The following is a 20,249-nucleotide window of genomic DNA, read 5'->3' as shown; positions in this document are numbered from 1 at the left end:
CATGACTCTAGCCAGGAAGCGAACTGGCAGAGAAGAGATGCTGGCACCACCACCACCACCAGCAGCAGCATTGAAAAATGGGAAAGGCGAATGAGTGGGCAATTGGCGACCCACTCACCTGTTTCACCCCAGGGCAAAGCACCCAAACACTGTCAGTCTTAGACGTTTGGCAGCAGACTTCCAGAGCTCAGACACAAGGCCCTAGCGTAAGCTGGCCCCTCCGGCGGAGGTAGCAGGCGTTGCCACACCGCAAACAGACGCAGCCAGAGGGGAGAAACTGCCCTTACCACTAGGGACATTTTGGGCATGACTCTAGCCAGGAAGCGAACTGGCAGAGAAGAGATGCTGGCACCACCACCACCACCAGCAGCAGCATTGAAAAATGGGAAAGGCGAATGAGTGGGCAATTGGCGACCCACTCACCTGTTTCACCCCAGGGCAAAGCACCCAAACACTGTCAGTCTTAGACGTTTGGCAGCAGACTTCCAGAGCTCAGACACAAGGCCCTAGCGTAAGCTGGCCACTCCGGCGGAGGTAGCAGGCGTTGCCACACCGCAGACAGAGGCAGCCAGGGGGGAGAAACTGCCCTTACCATTAGGGACATTTGATTCATGACACTAGCCAGGAAGCGAACTGGCAGAGAAGAGACACTGGCACCACCAGCAGCAGAATTGGGAAAGGCGAATGAGTGGGCAATTGGCGACCCACTCACCTGTTTCACCCCAGGGCAAAGCACCCAAACACTGTCAGTCCTAGACGTTTGGCAGCGGACTTCCAGAGCTCAGACACAAGGCCCTAGCGTAAGCTGGCCACTCCGGCGGAGGTAGCAGGCGTTGCCACACCGCAGACAGAGGCAGCCAGGGGGGAGAAACTGCCCTTACCATTAGGGACATTTGATTCATGACACTAGCCAGGAAGCGAACTGGCAGAGAAGAGACACTGGCACCACCACCAGCAGCAGCAGCAGCAGCAGAATTGGGAAAGGCGAATGAGTGGGCAATTGGCGACCCACTCACCTGTTTCACCCCAGGGCAAAGCACCCAAACACTGTCAGTCCTAGACGTTTGGCAGCGGACTTCCAGAGCTCAGACACAAGGCCCTAGCGTAAGCTGGCCACTCCGGCGGAGGTAGCAGGCATTGCCACACCGCAGACAGAGGCAGCCAGGGGGGAGAAACTGCCCTTACCATTAGGGACATTTGATTCATGACACTAGCCAGGAAGCGAACTGGCAGAGAAGAGACACTGGCACCACCACCAGCAGCAGCAGCAGAATTGGGAAAGGCGAATGAGTGGGCAATTGGCGACCCACTCACCTGTTTCACCCCAGGGCAAAGCACCCAAACACTGTCAGTCCTAGACGTTTGGCAGCGGACTTCCAGAGCTCAGACACAAGGCCCTAGCGTAAGCTGGCCACTCCGGCGGAGGTAGCAGGCGTTGCCACACCGCAGACAGAGGCAGCCAGGGGGGAGAAACTGCCCTTACCATTAGGGACATTTGATTCATGACACTAGCCAGGAAGCGAACTGGCAGAGAAGAGACACTGGCACCACCACCAGCAGCAGCAGAATTGGGAAAGGCAAATGAGTGGGCAATTGGCGACCCACTCACCTGTTTCACCCCAGGGCAAAGCACCCAAACACTGTCAGTCCTAGACGTTTGGCAGCGGACTTCCAGAGCTCAGACACAAGGCCCTAGCGTAAGCTGGCCACTCCGGCGGAGGTAGCAGGCGTTGCCACACCGCAAACAGACGCAGCCAGAGGGGAGAAACTGCCCTTACCACTAGGGACATTTTGGGCATGACACTAGCCAGGAAGCGAACTGGCAGAGAAGAGATGCTGGCACCACCACCACCAGCAGCAGCAAAATTGGGAAAGGCGAATGAGTGGGCAATTGGCGACCCACTCACCTGTTTCACCCCAGGGCAAAGCACCCAAACACTGTCAGTCTTAGACGTTTGGCAGCAGACTTCCAGAGCTCAGACACTAGGCCCTAGCGTAAGCTGGCCACTCCGGCGGAGGTAGCAGGCGTTGCCACACCGCAGACAGAGGCAGCCAGGGGGGAGAAACTGCCCTTACCATTAGGGACATTTGAGGCATGACACTAGCCAGGAAGCGAACTGGCAGAGAAGAGACACTGGCACCACCACCAGCAGCAGCAGCAGCAGTAGCATTGGAAAAGGCGAATGAGTGGGCAATTGACGACCCGCTCACCTGTTTCACCCCAGGGCAAAGCATCCAAACACTGTCAGTCCTTGGCGTTTGGGAGCGGACTTCCAGAACTCAGACACAAGGCCCTAGCGTAAGCTGGCTACATTGGCGGAGGTAGCAGGCGTTGCCACACCGCAGCAAGTGCAACCAGGGGGGAGAAACTGCCCTTACCATAAGGGACATTTGAAGCATGACACTAGCCAGGAAGCGAACTGGCAGAGAAGAGATGCTGGCACCACCAGCAGCAGCAGCAGCATTGGAAAAGGCAAATGAGTGGGCAATTGACGACCCGCTCACCTGTTTCACCCCAGGGCAAAGCATCCAAACACTGTCAGTCCTTGGCGTTTGGGAGCGGACTTCCAGAACTCAGACACAAGGCCCTAGCGTAAGCTGGCTACATTGGCGGAGGTAGCAGGCGTTGCCACACCGCAGCAAGTGCAACCAGGGGGGAGAAACTGCCCTTACCATAAGGGACATTTGAAGCATGACACTAGCCAGGAAGCGAACTGGCAGAGAAGAGATGCTGGCACCACCAGCACCACCAGCAGCAGCAGCATTGGAAAAGGCAAATGAGTGGGCAATTGACGACCCGCTCACCTGTTTCACCCCAGGGCAAAGCATCCAAACACTGTCAGTCCTTGGCGTTTGGGAGCGGACTTCCAGAACTCAGACACAAGGCCCTAGCGTAAGCTGGCTACATTGGCGGAGGTAGCAGGCGTTGCCACACCGCAGCAAGTGCAACCAGGGGGGAGAAACTGCCCTTACCATAAGGGACATTTAAGGCATGACACTAGCCAGGAAGCGAACTGGCAGAGAAGAGACACTGGTACCACCACCAGCAGCAGCAGCATTGGAAAAGGCGAATGAGTGGGCAATTGACGACCCGCTCACCTGTTTCACCCCAGGGCAAAGCATCCAAAAACTGTCAGTCGTTGGCGTTTGGGAGCGGACTTCCAGAACTCAGACACAAGGCCCTAGCGTAAGCTGGCTACATTGGCGGAGGTAGCAGGCGTTGCCACACCGCAGCAAGTGCAACCAGGGGGGAGAAACTACCCTCTCCATTAGGGACATTTAAGGCATGACACTAGCCAGGAAGCGAACTGGCAGAGAAGAGACGCTGGCACCACCACCACCAGCAGCAGCAGCATTGGAAAAGGCAAATGAGTGGGCAATTGACGACCCGCTCACCTGTTTCACCCCAGGGCAAAGCATCCAAACACTGTCAGTCCTTGGCGTTTGGGAGCGGACTTCCAGAACTCAGACACAAGGCCCTAGCGTAAGCTGGCCACTCCGGCGGAGGTAGCAGGCGTTGCCACACCGCAAACAGACGCAGCCAGAGGGGAGAAACTGCCCTTACCACTAGGGACATTTTGGGCATGACTCTAGCCAGGAAGCGAACTGGCAGAGAAGAGATGCTGGCACCACCACCACCACCAGCAGCAGCATTGAAAAATGGGAAAGGCGAATGAGTGGGCAATTGGCGACCCACTCACCTGTTTCACCCCAGGGCAAAGCACCCAAACACTGTCAGTCTTAGACGTTTGGCAGCAGACTTCCAGAGCTCAGACACAAGGCCCTAGCGTAAGCTGGCCACTCCGGCGGAGGTAGCAGGCGTTGCCACACCGCAGACAGAGGCAGCCAGGGGGGAGAAACTGCCCTTACCATTAGGGACATTTGATTCATGACACTAGCCAGGAAGCGAACTGGCAGAGAAGAGACACTGGCACCACCACCAGCAGCAGCAGCAGCAGAATTGGGAAAGGCGAATGAGTGGGCAATTGGCGACCCACTCACCTGTTTCACCCCAGGGCAAAGCACCCAAACACTGTCAGTCCTAGACGTATGGCAGCGGACTTCCAGAGCTCAGACACAAGGCCCTAGCGTAAGCTGGCCACTCCGGCGGAGGTAGCAGGCGTTGCCACACCGCAGACAGAGGCAGCCAGGGGGGAGAAACTGCCCTTACCATTAGGGACATTTGATTCATGACACTAGCCAGGAAGCGAACTGGCAGAGAAGAGACACTGGCACCACCACCAGCAGCAGCAGCAGCAGAATTGGGAAAGGCGAATGAGTGGGCAATTGGCGACCCACTCACCTGTTTCACCCCAGGGCAAAGCACCCAAACACTGTCAGTCCTAGACGTATGGCAGCGGACTTCCAGAGCTCAGACACAAGGCCCTAGCGTAAGCTGGCCACTCCGGCGGAGGTAGCAGGCGTTGCCACACCGCAGACAGAGGCAGCCAGGGGGGAGAAACTGCCCTTACCATTAGGGACATTTGATTCATGACACTAGCCAGGAAGCGAACTGGCAGAGAAGAGACACTGGCACCACCACCAGCAGCAGCAGCAGCAGAATTTGGGAAAGGCGAATGAGTGGGCAATTGGCGACCCACTCACCTGTTTCACCCCAGGGCAAAGCACCCAAACACTGTCAGTCCTAGACGTTTGGCAGCGGACTTCCAGAGCTCAGACACAAGGCCCTAGCGTAAGCTGGCCACTCCGGCGGAGGTAGCAGGCGTTGCCACACCGCAGACAGAGGCAGCCAGGGGGGAGAAACTGCCCTTACCACTAGGGACATTTGATTCATGACACTAGCCAGGAAGCGAACTGGCAGAGAAGAGACACTGGCACCACCACCAGCAGCAGCAGCAGCAGAATTGGGAAAGGCGAATGAGTGGGCAATTGGCGACCCACTCACCTGTTTCACCCCAGGGCAAAGCACCCAAACACTGTCAGTCCTAGACGTTTGGCAGCGGACTTCCAGAGCTCAGACACAAGGCCCTAGCGTAAGCTGGCCACTCCGGCGGAGGTAGCAGGCGTTGCCACACCGCAAACAGACGCAGCCAGAGGGGAGAAACTTCCCTTACCACTAGGGACATTTTGGGCATGACACTAGCCAGGAAGCGAACTGGCAGAGAAGAGATGCTGGCACCACCATCACCAGCAGCAGCAAAATTGGGAAAGGCGAATGAGTGGGCAATTGGCGACCCACTCACCTGTTTCACCCCAGGGCAAAGCACCCAAACACTGTCAGTATTAGACGTTTGGCAGCAGACTTCCAGAGCTCAGACACTAGGCCCTAGCGTAAGCTGGCCACTCCGGCGGAGGTAGCAGGCGTTGCCACACCGCAGACAGAGGCAGCCAGGGGGGAGAAACTGCCCTTACCATTAGGGACATTTGAGGCATGACACTAGCCAGGAAGCGAACTGGCAGAGAAGAGACACTGGCACCACCACCAGCAGCAGCAGCAGCATTGGAAAAGGCGAATGAGTGGGCAATTGACGACCCGCTCACCTGTTTCACCCCAGGGCAAAGCATCCAAACACTGTCAGTCCTTGGCGTTTGGGAGCGGACCTCCAGAACTCAGACACAAGGCCCTAGCGTAAGCTGGCTACATTGGCGGAGGTAGCAGGCGTTGCCACACCGCAGCAAGTGCAACCAGGGGGGAGAAACTGCCCTTACCATAAGGGACATTTGAAGCATGACACTAGCCAGGAAGCGAACTGGCAGAGAAGAGATGCTGGCACCACCAGCAGCAGCAGCAGCAGCAGCATTGGAAAAGGCAAATGAGTGGGCAATTGACGACCCGCTCACCTGTTTCACCCCAGGGCAAAGCATCCAAACACTGTCAGTCCTTGGCGTTTGGGAGCGGACTTCCAGAACTCAGACACAAGGCCCTAGCGTAAGCTGGCTACATTGGCGGAGGTAGCAGGCGTTGCCACACCGCAGCAAGTGCAACCAGGGGGGAGAAACTGCCCTTACCATAAGGGACATTTGAAGCATGACACTAGCCAGGAAGCAAACTGGCAGAGAAGAGATGCTGGCACCACCAGCAGCAGCAGCAGCAGCATTGGAAAAGGCGAATGAGTGGGCAATTGACGACCCGCTCACCTGTTTCACCCCAGGGCAAAGCATCCAAACACTGTCAGTCCTTGGCGTTTGGGAGCGGACTTCCAGAACTCAGACACAAGGCCCTAGCGTAAGCTGGCTACATTGGCGGAGGTAGCAGGCGTTGCCACACCGCAGCAAGTGCAACCAGGGGGGAGAAACTGCCCTTACCATAAGGGACATTTAAGGCATGACACTAGCCAGGAAGCGAACTGGCAGAGAAGAGACACTGGCACCACCACCAGCAGCAGCAGCAGCAGCATTGGAAAAGGCAAATGAGTGGGCAATTGACGACCCGCTCACCTGTTTCACCCCAGGGCAAAGCATCCAAACACTGTCAGTCCTTGGCGTTTGGGAGCGGACTTCCAGAACTCAGACACAAGGCCCTAGCGTAAGCTGGCTACATTGGCGGAGGTAGCAGGCGTTGCCACACCGCAGCAAGTGCAACCAGGGGGGAGAAACTGCCCTTACCATAAGGGACATTTAAGGCATGACACTAGCCAGGAAGCGAACTGGCAGAGAAGAGACACTGGCACCACCACCAGCAGCAGCAGCAGCAGCAGCATTGGAAAAGGCGAATGAGTGGGCAATTGACGACCCGCTCACCTGTTTCACCCCAGGGCCAAGCATCCAAAAACTGTCAGTCCTTGGCGTTTGGGAGCGGACTTCCAGAACTCAGACACAAGGCCCTAGCGTAAGCTGGCTACATTGGCGGAGGTAGCAGGCGTTGCCACACCGCAGCAAGTGCAACCAGGGGGGAGAAACTACCCTCTCCATTAGGGACATTTAAGGCATGACACTAGCCAGGAAGCGAACTGGCAGAGAAGAGACGCTGGCACCACCACCACCAGCAGCAGCAGCAGCAGCATTGGAAAAGGCAAATGAGTGGGCAATTGACGACCCGCTCACCTGTTTCACCCCAGGGCAAAGCATCCAAAGACTGTCAGTCCTTGGCGTTTGAGAGCGGACTTCCAGAACTCAGACACTAGGCCCTAGCGTAAATTGGCTACACCGGCGGAGGTAGCAGGCATTGCCACACCGCAGCAAGTGCAACCAGGGGGAGAAACTACCCTCTCCATTAGGGACATTTGAGGCATGATTTCAGCCAGGAAGCGAACTGGCAAAAGATGCTGGCACCACCACCAGCAGCACCGTTGGAAAAGGAAAAAGGTGAATGAGTGGGCAATTGACGACCCGCTCACCTGTTTCACCCCAGGGCAAAGCATGAAAGTCTGTCAGTCCATGGCGTTTGGGAGCGGACTTCCAGAACTCAGACACTAGGCCCTAGCGTAAATTGGCTACACCGGCGGAGGTGGCAGACGTTGCCACACCGCAAACACGTGCAACCAGGGGGAGAAACTACCTTAAACATTACAGATAACAAAAATTAACTTTCCAAGTTAAGAGCTGGGTAACCCAACTTGGGCAGATTGAATTTAAGGAAGGCAATCTGCTCCATCAGATGAGGTGCCATGCGTGAGCGCTGTGGACTCAGTATGTTTCCAGTCATAGAAAACACGCGCTCACTTTGAACAGTGGTTGGCGGACATGATAGTAGCTGCTGCGCAACCCATGAGAGTGCAGGCCACACACTCTTCTTTTCATCCCAGTAGCTAAGAGGATCAACATTAGGCGCAGAAGGAACTTCACAGAGGTAAAGTTTGACCATTTCAGCAGCACTACTCTCCTTTCTGCTGCTAGCTCTGTAAGATGGTCCAACTATACTCCCAAGTGCCTCTTCCCAAAACGCAGCTGCTCCACTCAGCTGTGTTGTACTGCTTGTGGCACTGCTGCTGATGCTGCTGCTAGGAGTAGCAGACCACATCATCTCTTCCTCCTCCTGCACCTCTCCCTCCTCGGACAGCATTCCCATTTTACGCTGCCAGTCACGCACCTTGTTGACCAATTGCTCCCGGTAGCTACTGAGAACATTAAATTTCAAAGCCAGCTTTCCCTTAATTCTTGGATCGCAAAGGCACGCTAGCATCATTTCGGGACTCTCTTCCATTCGTTTGCGAAGGTGTACTTTTAGCAGATCCTTCAGCTTCCTGACTATGGCTGCTACATCAGGATGTAGAGTGCCACCTTGAACAGCCTCACGGTTTCCAAGGAACACATCCATCTTGCTGCCTAGATGGGAGAACACTGGGATTACCTGGGCCAGACTGGCAGTGTTTGAGCTTAAATTTTCTGTGGCATCCCTGAATGGTTTAAGGACTGCCACTAGCTGGGCGATCACTGTCCAATCCTCCCTATTCAATGGAGAGGTAATCCCAATATTGTGCTCTGAGGCAAAATTATGGATTGCCCTCTGCTGCTCCAAAATCCTCTCGAGCATGTCTAGCGTGGAGTTCCACCGTGTACTGACATCCTGACGTAGGCAGTGTACGGGAAGACCTGACCTCTCTTGCTCTTCCCTCAAAAGTTGGCTAGCCTTAACACTATGGTGAAAGTGCCCAGCGATCTTTCTGCAGCGGGACAGAACTACTGCTGCCACATTAGTTCCTTCTGACATTGCTGCCTTCACTACAAGATGGATGATGTGGGCTGCACAGCGCACACCAACAATATGACCATCTCGCAGCGCTTTCACCATATTGGCACCTCCGTCAGTTACCACAAAACCAACTTCAACATTGGTGCCCGCCTCTGCTCCCACCCAAAGGCTAAACATTTTCCTCATCGCATGTTTTTCCCTACAAAGGAATGAGATCGCTTTGGTTTGGGACCCCTCTGAGTCTTGCTGCTAATTTGGCTCTGCTTGGTACCTTGCATGCTGCTGGTGGATGGGGAAGATGCTGCTTGGGGCAAAAGGCACTTCTTTTTAGTCACTGGGCTGGTACTACTTGTGCTACCCTTTAACTTTGAACGTGCTTCTGGTGCTTTAGGCTTCCCGTAAAAAACCATAGAGCTTGTGGGCCTAGCCGCACTACTACTGCCTGCTTTTGGTGCCTTTCCTTTACTTGATGATCCTTCAAGCAATGCTTCCCCAAATGATAAGCGAGAGCTTGGCCTACTTGGCCGACTAGACTGACGCAAAGGCTGCATCTTAGAGCTGGTGGTGGTGCTGGTGGTGGTGCTGGTGGTGGTGGTGGTGGTAGATGGAGCTTGTCCCTCCTTAGTCCCAAAAGGAGGATCCATTTCAAATTTTGTGTTGTGTGTGTAGTGTAGTGTAGTGTAGTGTTTAAAAAACTATAAAAAAAAATAAAAAATAAAAATAAAAAAAAGGAAAAACGAATTAAAGACAAAAAAATTAGAGGAAGTTCTCTTCAGTGCTACTGCTTAAAAAGTAAAACTATGCACTACTGCACTGTGCTGTGTGCAATCTGCCAAAATCCTAAAGTTATTTAAATTATTAACTCAAGATTAACTATTTAATAACTAGCAGTATTTTATTTTTAATTTGAATTTACACGGGCCTAAGAGCTTAGCCTACCACTATGCTAGCCTAAAGCTATATTTCCTTACTATAAGTCTACCTCTAGGCAGACGCTCTCAAACCCACTAAGCTAAAGTGAGGTTAAATCAGATTCAGTATATGATTTATTAATTAATATTAAGTTATATAATATTAATAGATTAGAACTAATTTACTTATATATTATGTATTATAGATAGAAGAATATAGATTATGAATTAGAATTTAGAATTAGAATTACTTATATTATAGATTATGAATAAGAATATTATTATTTATAATATATTATAGATTAAGATTAAAGAAGATTAGAATTATTTTAGTACTACAGCTAGTAGCTTGAAGCTTTGCTTAGTACAGCTCGTCACAGTCAATTTTTCTTGAAAAGAATTAGAAATAAAATAAAATGTCACAGCAAAACAGTTAGCTTCAGTGCTTGCTGCACTCACTAGCCCAACAAGTTCACTTCACTGATGGACTGAGGTGAGCAAAACACTAAGGGTACTTTTAATAAAATTGAAATAAAATGTAAAATAAATGAGAAAATCTTTGCAAAACAGTTAACGTCACTGCTTGCTGATCAAAAAAAAACACAGCACTTATGCGGCTGCACTCACTAGCCCAACAAGTTCACTTCACTGATGGACTGAGGTGAGCAAAACAAATGAAATAAAATGAAAGATTAATTAAGAAAAATTGACTTGGTCTCTTACTGTTGCTAAAACAAAGCACAAACTATAGAGCTGCAGCACCAGTACTAATAAGATTAGCTGAACTATACGCTAGTAGTAATTAATTAATATTATTACTTTTATTTATAGCTAATTTAATTAACTATTAAGACAAGAAAGAATTATAGAATTATTGATATTACTGATTTTAGATTAGACACTAGTAGATGTCTTGAATGTCTACAGTACACTCTACACTAGTATACTATTACTAACTATAACTGACAAATATATATATAAGTTTATAATGAATTCAATTATTAATTATATTAATTAATATTACTGATTTTAAATTAGACACTAGTAGATGAATGTCTACAGTACATGCTACACTAGTATACTATAGAATATATATATATATGACTGACAAATATATATATATATATAATAATGAACTATTAAATTATAGATTCTATTAAATTATTATTTATAAATTCTATTTAATTTATTTAAGCAGGACAGGCAATAGGCACTAGTGCCAGCCCAGGGCAAGGGCACCCCAGTGCCACTAAGGCACTGGGTGCACTGTCAACTCAACAGCACTTACACTACAGTTGATGACAAATTAAATAAAAAAAATTAAATTAATCAAATTATTATTATTAAATTAATTATATTAAGTAGCACTGAAGTGAGGATGAAGTACACTGTGAGAAAGGCTTACCAGTCTCACACAGAACAGAACAATCTCTCTCTGTAACGCTCGGATGCAGCACAGCAGTGTTGCCAAAGCAGTCACAGCGAAAAATGAATGGATCTCTCAGGCAAGCTCTGGTCTTATAAAGGCGCCTTCAGAATTCAAAAATCAGCAGCACAGGCATTGGACGAGACCCTTAGCGTGACGTCACAAGAGTGAGCTGATTGGACAGACGAGATCAGCTCACTCCTGTTTGAAATTTTGGCGGCTGCGCGGCAAAAACGAAGACGATCGAAGATTCTTCGTGGTTGTGAGTCTTCGTCTTCTCCTACGTTTTGCCGGCACTGTATTCTCTTCGGCGTGTCTTCGGAACGAACAAAAAAACGGCCTCTTCGTGCTCGTTTTCATGTTCGCCCGAAGACGAATGCGCAAGTCTAGTTCTTAATGACTTTGGGTGTATGTTTGGGTCATTGCCATGCTGAAGAGTAAAGTTGGAGCCATTCAGATGCCTCATTGTTCAGATAAAAATTCTGACATCTGGAAGCCCCTGTCTGCCTGGGAAAGACCTTGCTGATACATTACAACTACATCGCTGTGCTCAGTCTTGACATGGTGTATGACTTTTGCAGGTCTGCAACAACTAATTGATAAAACCAATAATAATTGATAAGGAAAATCGTTATAAACTATTTTCATTATCGATTAATTGAATCAATTTGTTCAAATATAAGATGAGGTTTTTTCAGAGCAAATGATCTGCAAAATATCCCTCGTCTTATAGTCTGACCTCTATTTGAGACCAAGATCCAGATCTCCCACAGCGCTGCAGGGGACCTGAATCCTCTCTGGCAGCTGGTGGGCGGCTGCATGATGCAGAGGTCCACCAGCTGCCTCCACTAGACACCGAGGAGTCTGGAGCACAGGGGCAAGTCTGAGGATGCATTGGTAAGTCTGGGGGGCAGAGTGGCATATCTGGGGGGCAGATTGGCATATAGGGGCATATGGCATATCTGGGGGTATAAGGCATATCTTGGGGGTATAAGCATACCTGGGAACTCTCCGAGTTAGACCCGGAGATTGCTGGGTGAGCGCTGCTCCTCCGGTTCTCCGGGTCAAGACCCGAATCCTCCGCTCCGCGGGAGCGGGGTCTTGACACGCCCCGCTCCCCGCCCATTTTTTCCTTTACATGGGGGTGTTTCCCCCCCAACGACAGCGGGAACTCCCCCGGCGTAAGCTATTTTGAAAGCAAAGTGCGGTCATACCAAATATTGATTTGATTTAGATTTTTCCTCTGTTCACTCACTTTGCATTTTGTTAAATGACAAAAATAAACTATTACCATGTCGATTTTTGAAAGTATTCTTTCCACACCTGCCTAAAAACAGCATTACAGCATTTACTCCACACCTGCCTTAAACTTTTGCACAGCACTGCAATTTTACTGTGGTGCTTCCCCTTTAACCCCTTCGTGGCAAAGGCTGATTTTACTTTTTGTACCCTTTGTGACAATGGCCGTTTTAACCTTTCTGCGCTGCTCGTGTTTAGCTGTAATTTTCTTCTTTCCCGTTTACTGAACCCACACACATTAGATATTGTTTTTTTCAGGACAAGAAGGGCTTTCTTTAGATGACATTGTTTTGATTGTATCATATTATTTACTATTAAAAAAAGTATAAAATATGGTGAAACATTTAGAAAAAAATGACTGTTTCTAACTTTTAGTTGAAAAATCTTTTACTCATCTATAAAAAGTAATAAAATAACCAGCTAAATAGATTCTACTATTTGTCCTGAGTTTAGAAATACCCAATGTTTTTATGTTTTTTTGCTTTTTTCTACACATTATGGGGCAATAAGTACAGGTAGCGTTTTGCTATTTCAAAGCCATTTTTTCCAAATCTGGTAATTCTTCCCCCCTTGTGCCATTTTTCGGGTATCTTTGAACCCGGCCAATGAAATTTACCCCATCAAGTCATATATTTTTGAAAACTAGACAGCCCAGGGTATTCCAAATGCTAGTATTTTAACCTTTTCCAAGCACTTATTCTACCATCAGCCTTTGTCAAACTTTATGGTAGTAATTTTTTTGCATTTGTTTTTTCACACACATTTTACTTCAGGTATGAATAAACAGGTTCTGGTATATGTCACTATCATAAAACACCCCAATATGTGTTCAGCAACATCTCCTGAGTACAGCGATTCCTCACATGAATGATTTTGCCTGGCTGTTTGGGGGCAAAAGGGCCACATTTGGGGCATGCACATTTTTCAATGTTGAACTTTGGCATTTGGGGATCCACTGCCCATGCCCTATTTGGTACATCTTTGAGCCGGGCCATTTCAGTGTGCCCAATAAACCCATATATTTTTGAAAACTAGACACCCCAGGGTATTTCAAATGCTAGTATTTTAACTCTTTCCATGCACCATATCTATCACCAGTCTTTGTCAAACTTTATGGTAGTCATTTTTTGCATTTGTTTTGTCACACACATTTTACTTCAGGTATGAATTAAAAAGTTCCCGTATATGTCACTATCACAAAACACCCCAATATGTGTTCAGCAACATCTCCTGAGCGCAGTGATACCCCACATGAATGATGGTATTTTAACTCTTTGCATGCACACATTTTACCACCAGCATTTTTTCAAAGTTTGCAGTAGTATTTTTGTGTGTGTATTTTTCCCCCACACACCTACTTTATGTATGAATTTACAGCTCCTGGTATATGCCGCTGTCACACGACACCCTAATATGTGTTCTGCAACATCTCCTGAGTACAGTGATACCCCACATGCATGGGTTTGTCATTTTTGGGGGGAACTAAAAGGCCACATTTGGTACGTGTGCATTTTTCTAATTGGAAACTAGATGTGTGGCCATCCTTCCCCCCCGTGTTAATTGGGACATTGTTGAACCCGGCCAATTCAATTTACCCCATCAAATCATACATTTTTTAAAAGTAGACACCCCATGGGCATTTAATATGCCAGTATTTTAACTCTTTCCATGCGAGAATTGTTTTAAGCTAATATGCTAATTTTAGGACTTGCTCACAAAAATATATTTTTTATATATTTGTTTTTGCCTTTTTTAATTTTTTTTTTACATTTTACTGTTTTTTTTACTATTTTTTTCTAATTATTATTAATTTTATTTTTAATTTATTTTTACTAATCACACTGTGATTAGAAAGCTGAGCTCCATTGACTTGCATGGTTGAATGCAGTACCTGTATTCAACCTGCAAGTGGAGCCAGAGTTCTCTAGAGGGTCTGGAGACATTCCAGCGACACCATTTAAGTTTAGGAGGCGATCGTTGATCGCCTCCTAAACGCTTTTAAAACGGGCGTCCGCCGCCATACAAAGTATGGCAGATGTTGACGCCCCGGGGAGGGGCCAGAGATGGCCCCTTTGTGCCGATCATGGCGTTGCTGAATGCCTCGAGGTCGAGGCATTACAGCAACGCCGTTTCGGTGCAGAAAGCGAAAATAGATCGCTTTCTGCACCCGTTTAAAGACGTGCCGGTCCTGGCACGTCAATTGTCGTTAACGACTTGATTTTCGGTGACGTGCCGTGGGTAGACTTAAGAAAACAGGAGCAGCATGTGACACGGGTAAATTGGAGTCAGAGTAACTCTGGGATGAACCTAGGAAGAATGCGAATGGAGTTACGGGAGCATGGACATGCACCTGCCTAGTGAGTAGTCACTATATTTATTATGGTATTATAAATACTGAAAATGGGTTTGTAGCTTACTTGCAGTAAGAAGGTAAAATAGTTGGAAAAATATGTTTTGTTTCTCTGTTTTTTTTAGTGTGTGCAATTATTTAAGGGTGGCGTTTGTAATCAATTACCTGTGTAGTCTGTATAGAGCAAGTAGCAAAACTCACAGAATATGCTCACAGTAAGGGTTTGCTTCTCTCCGAGCTTTTTTGTAAGTGGCCAATTTGTTAGGCAAACAAAAGTAAGTTCATAAAAAAAGGACTCGCGTTAGATTCTTACGAATATCAAATTTACTGAATTTTTTTAAATTGGTCAATTCGTATGAAGCCCTGAAAATGAGGCCAGACCCCTCCCCAAAAACAAAGCAAGACGTTTCAAATTGTTGTCTTAAATTCATCAGCTTAATGCATGGTTAAAGCCTGGATGCAAGGAGGAGGGCTTTGGGTTTTTTAGAGCACTGGTGTGGAAGAAGAGGCTGTGTGAGGTGTGATGGAATGAGTATGTTTTAGTGTAAGTGTGTTTAGAGTTAGTATTTGTATGTTAATGTGAGTGTGTATATATATGTGTGTGTATGTAAGTATGTATGTCACTGGGAGGCAGTCAGCTATACCAGTTCCCAGGAGAGAGGGTGCCAGCACTCCTCTGGATCCAGTCATTTGAAATACTGAACTGAAATACTGATCTTGAAATTTTATAGTGATCCAGCTAAATGTATTTTGTCCCTGGAATTGTCAAACCTAAAAACTTTGTGCGTAGATAAAAGAAATACAATGCTACAATGCTCCCCAATGAGACAGAGCTTTCACAGTAAAAACAGTTTTATAAATATGAAATTAAAGTGCTATATTTACCTTGGTGTTGATACAAACAGTGTTAGCAGGACATGGGCTGTTCCTGTTTTCACATTCATTTATGTCATCACACACCTGAAAAATATTGAAAACCATACATTAGGTATGATGGTCTCTGAGAAACATTTTAAAAACGCTTCAATTGTTTTATTTGTGTTTGAGGACGTACAATTTAATAAAATTCCTTATTTATTTACATGGGAGTGACACAGTACTATTACTACACGACTAAAAACACTTAAACATCATCATAATAAGTTGTGCTGTATTCTTGTCTTGGATTCTTGACTATTGCCGAAGTAGCCTTTGGGGTAGTTGCGATTGGAAATCTCCGAAGTTGAGGCTCCACGAAAGTGGGTTTCTTGTAGGAAAGTCACGTAGACTTTGTAGAATTTAAGGTCTCTTAAAAGGTAGCTCAGTTTCTCTGGAACATTCAGGCCCCTGACATTCATGGATTATCAGGCCCCATCCAGGCTGCAGAGCTGCGTGTCTTTTGTTTCCCTGTCTTGCTGTGGTCCATTTCTGGATTTCCATATGTTCTGTCCTGAACCTCTGATTCCTTGATTCCAGTCTTGCTCTTTGCTTCAGCTCTGTTTCCTTTATAAGGTGTGCCCCACCCATGTGTTCTGTTTGTTTCAGTCAGCAGTCTAAAGGTACGTCCTTCTTGGTTTTGTGTATAGATTCAATGTTCAGTTTATAAGTACTTATGTAGGCAGGGTTTTGCGTTAGGACCCACTGAATATTGGAGTACTTTGGCATAGTGGTGGGCTAAGCATTCTATGGTCATATGATGTGACAGAATCTCCAATTGTTATTATATAGTCCTAGGCTAGTTCCTGTATTCATGTTTGTCTCTTATGTGCCCTCTATTCCCTGAATCATCTGAGGATCTCGGTTTCTCTCTCCCCATGTCCCAGTTAAGAGTTCCTATCCTTGCTTAAAGGAGAAGCGTCTGAGGATCTCGGCTCCTTACTCCATCCCCTGTGTTCCTTGCCTTGTTCCCTGTCCTTTGGGGTGTCCTGTACCATGTATGTATTGTCTGGTTATGTTTCTTGCTCGCTCTATTCCCCTTGCTCACTCTGTTCCCCTTGCTCGCTATGTTTCAGCTGTTACTCTGCTTAGCTTCCATACTCCCAACCTGCAGCATCCTGCACATGATTCTGCAGCATCTCATGCCTGCTCCAGGGTGCCTGCCGGATATCACTTTGTTTTGTTCTGCACAACATCCACTGCTATGTCAGACTGCTGGTATGTGACTGCACAACCCTAGGTGCTCAATCAAGCCTGGAACTGGAGACCCACTGGCAGGGGAACTGTAGCGAGGGCAGGGCACACGGCTTGGAAGCCCTCTGGCAGGCACACGGCTTGGAAGCCCTCTGGCAGGGCACACGGCTTGGAAGCCCTCTGGCTGGGCACACGGCTTGGAAGCCCTCTGGCAGGGCACACGGCTTGGAAGCCCTCTGGCAGGGCACACGGCTTGGAAGCCCTCTGGCAGGGCACACGGCTTGGAAGCCCTCTGGCAGGGCACACGGCTTGGAAGCCCTCTGGCAGGGCACACGGCTTGGAAGCCCTCTGGCAGGGCACACGGCTTGGAAGCCCTCAGGCAGGGCACGCGGCTTGGAAGCCCTCAGGCAGGGCACCCGGCTTGGAAGGTATGTAAGTCTGGGACATGCCGGGGTCTGGTACACAAATCAGGATCAGGAACGTAGCCAAGGTCATACACAGGAAATCAGAACAAGTAAACGGATCTTTAGCTGCAACCAGACTAACAGGGACCCAAGCCAAACAAAAGCAAAGGCCCAGACTGAAGGGCAGATCAGGTATAAAAGGGCAGGGCTAAACTCAGGTAACGAGGCTCAGCTGTCCCAAGTAATTGGATAAGGGTGCTCCTGAGAGGGAAGGGTGGCCACCAGTGGCTGCAGGTAGACAAGATTTCAAATAATTATTGCATAGTCCAGGCTGGCAGGGTGGACCCTGACACATACATGTGTAGATGTTGTTTTAGAACCTGGATATAAATTGCAGCCCACGGTAAAGTAAAACTCTGTGGAACCCTATGTAACCAGACTACTTCTCTTAGTTCTACGAGTTCCTTGGTTGTAGGTACTTAGAGAGGTACAAAGTGAGCTTGTTTGGAAAACAAATCGACAATGACTAGTATTATGGTCTTCTCAAGCGACAAAAGAAGGTCTGTGACAAAGTCCATGGCCAAATACGACCAAGTATGGTCAGGTACAGGGAGTGGATGGAGTAGGCCAGGTGGTCTTTGTTGCAGTATATTGCTCCTTCCACAGATGTCACAGGCTTATACAAAAGCATAAACATCGGAGGACATGTTGTGCCACCAGAAGCCTGGATGAAAGAAAAAAAGAATACCCCAGTGGCCAGTAAAGGGAGATCCATGAACCCAGCACAGTAGTTCATGACAACACTGTGGGGAAACGTAGAGACGAACAGGAGGTGTAGTCTTCAAAGTTTGAAGTGTTGAGAACGGAATATAAGACGTGGGAGGGTCATGGAAATAGTAGCTAGAATATGTCCCGGGGGAATGATGGGTTTGGCAATGGGAGTAAAGTTATGTTTTTCTAATTGTCTAGAAAAGGCATCAGCTTTATTGTTGTTGGAGCTGGGACAGTAGGTTATGATGAAATTGAAACAGGTAAAAAAAACAAAGCCCATTTGTTGACGAGGGTTAAGCCATTTGGCCTTTTCCAGGTAAAGCAGATTCTTATGATCGGTTATTATAGTGATAGTGATGTCCTAGTTCCTATTTTTGCTGCTTGAATGAGCCAATCAATCATAGGAAAATGTTATCATTGAACTCAAAGAGAGTCATTTTTACACATGACCGCAGAAGGTCTTGTTAGATCTGCTGGAATTCTTCCATGAGACAGTGCTGGCACTGTCTGGAGATGAGTATAGCAAGCATGCGTTTTGGCAAGCAGGAGATGTGTTTAGCCAAACACATCTCCTGCAGGCCTGTGATTGGGCAAAGAGGCAAATGCATATTGGGGACATGACTGGCCTATGAATCATTAGGCAGTCCTAACACTTTAAGACCAGTGACTTCTGGATGGCTACACGTGGCCACACATTTAGTTGCTAAACTCAAGTAGAATGCAGCCACTGTTTGGCGATGTGGGACCCTCAGGTATCATATTAAAATACTTACAATGACTGGAGCTTCCCTTTTAAAATATGTTATGTAGTTCATACTTGTATTAAGTTATATGACTTATCAGTAGTCTGACAGCAAAAATGGCCTGATTGGCAAAATAACTGCTACAACTTACAAGATATGATATGTATTGTTTTTGAAATAATCATCATTTTTATGTTTAAACCCTTGTTACTCATATATACCGTATTGGCTCGAATATAGGCCGCACTTTTTTCCCCCACTTTAAGTTTTTAAAGTGGGGGTGCGGCCTATATTCGGGGTCTAGCGCCCGACGCCCGGGACATGCAGTCCTGGGCGCCGGGCAGGCAGCGGGGTTAGGATACAGATCCCCCGCAGCGGTGCAGGGGACCTGCATCCTTCTCCCCGATACGCTCAGACAGCCTCCCCTGCCAGCACTTCCCACGGGGGGGGTGCCGGCACGGGAGGTTATCTAAGCGTTTTACCTCTGCCCACCCCCGACTTACCGGAGCAGACTCCCGGGTGTCTTGCGGGGCCGGCGGGAGACATTTACGCAATACGCAAATGCAACTTCCGGTAACGGTACCGGAAGTTGCATACGCGTATTGCGTAGATGTCCCTCGCCGGCCCTGAAGACACCCGGGAGTCTGCTCCGGTAAGTCGAGGAGGGGGGGCAGAGGAGGACAGCGGCAGCGTATCGCGGGGAGGGAGGACAGCGTATCGCGGGGAGGGAGGACAGCGTATCGCGGGGAGGGAGGACAGCGTATCGCGGGGAGGGAGGGCAGCGGATCGCGGGGAGGGAGGGCAGCGGATCGCGGGGAGGGAGGGCAGCGGATCGCGGGGAGGGAGGGCAGCGGATCTCGGGGAGGGAGGGCAGCGGATCGCGGGGAGGGAGGGCAGCGGATCGCGGGGAGGGAGCGCAGCGGATCGCGGGGAGGACAGCGGCAGCGTATCGCGGGGAGGGAGGACAGCGGCAGCGTATCGCGGGGAGGGAGGACAGCGGCAGCGTATCTCGGGGAGGGAGGACAGTGGCAGCATATCTCGGGGGGGAGGACAGTGGCAGCATGTTTTTTTTGGTGCTTTTTTAAAGAAAAAAAACTTTTTCTTTAAAAAAGCACCAAACTTTTAGGGTGCGGCCTATATACGGGGGCGGCCTATATCCGAGCCAATACGGTAATTAATGTTTTATCCTCATTATACCTGTTATTTACAATTAAATCTTTGAATGATAGATTGCTTTAACACATGTGCTAATCAGCCGATACATGTATTAAAACTAGCTATGCAAAATACTGTGCTGCTATTTAGAGCATATAGCTACAAGGTAAGATAGCCTTTACAATTAGGAAGCAAGATACCAACATCTGCATACTGACATCTACTGGATAATTGTATTGCTCAATAGTGTTTTCTTTAGATTCATGTTAATTTTGTCAGACCATAAATGAAACAATATGTATACAATAATTTTGTGGCATGGCAGTAAAACATACATGTGTTTTTCTTTTTGCATGTGTTAACATAATAGTGTGATTTGATTTTTTTGGCCAACTGATGGAATGAAAACCACAATTTATAATTAAATTATTGGATCCGATACAGGACCAAATGTTAGGTTTTTTTTGTATTTCTGTTTATCTCTACAC

General features: G+C 48.0%; 1 protein-coding gene across 1 annotated transcript in view; it reads right to left on the bottom strand.

Moving 5' to 3' along the window:
• The window catches only part of COMP (cartilage oligomeric matrix protein), a 58,265-nt gene that overhangs the window by 20,283 nt on the left and 17,733 nt on the right, over positions 1–20,249 (bottom strand). Inside the window, exon 6 of the mRNA XM_053465637.1 lies at positions 15,465–15,539. Coding sequence (XP_053321612.1) covers positions 15,465–15,539 — 75 coding nt within the window. The remainder of the gene's footprint in view (positions 1–15,464; positions 15,540–20,249) is intronic.

The sequence above is a fragment of the Spea bombifrons genome, chromosome 1 (assembly GCF_027358695.1).
Source record: "Spea bombifrons isolate aSpeBom1 chromosome 1, aSpeBom1.2.pri, whole genome shotgun sequence".
NCBI lineage: Eukaryota > Metazoa > Chordata > Amphibia > Anura > Pelobatidae > Spea > Spea bombifrons.
This window is presented reverse-complemented; position numbering and strand designations above follow the sequence as displayed.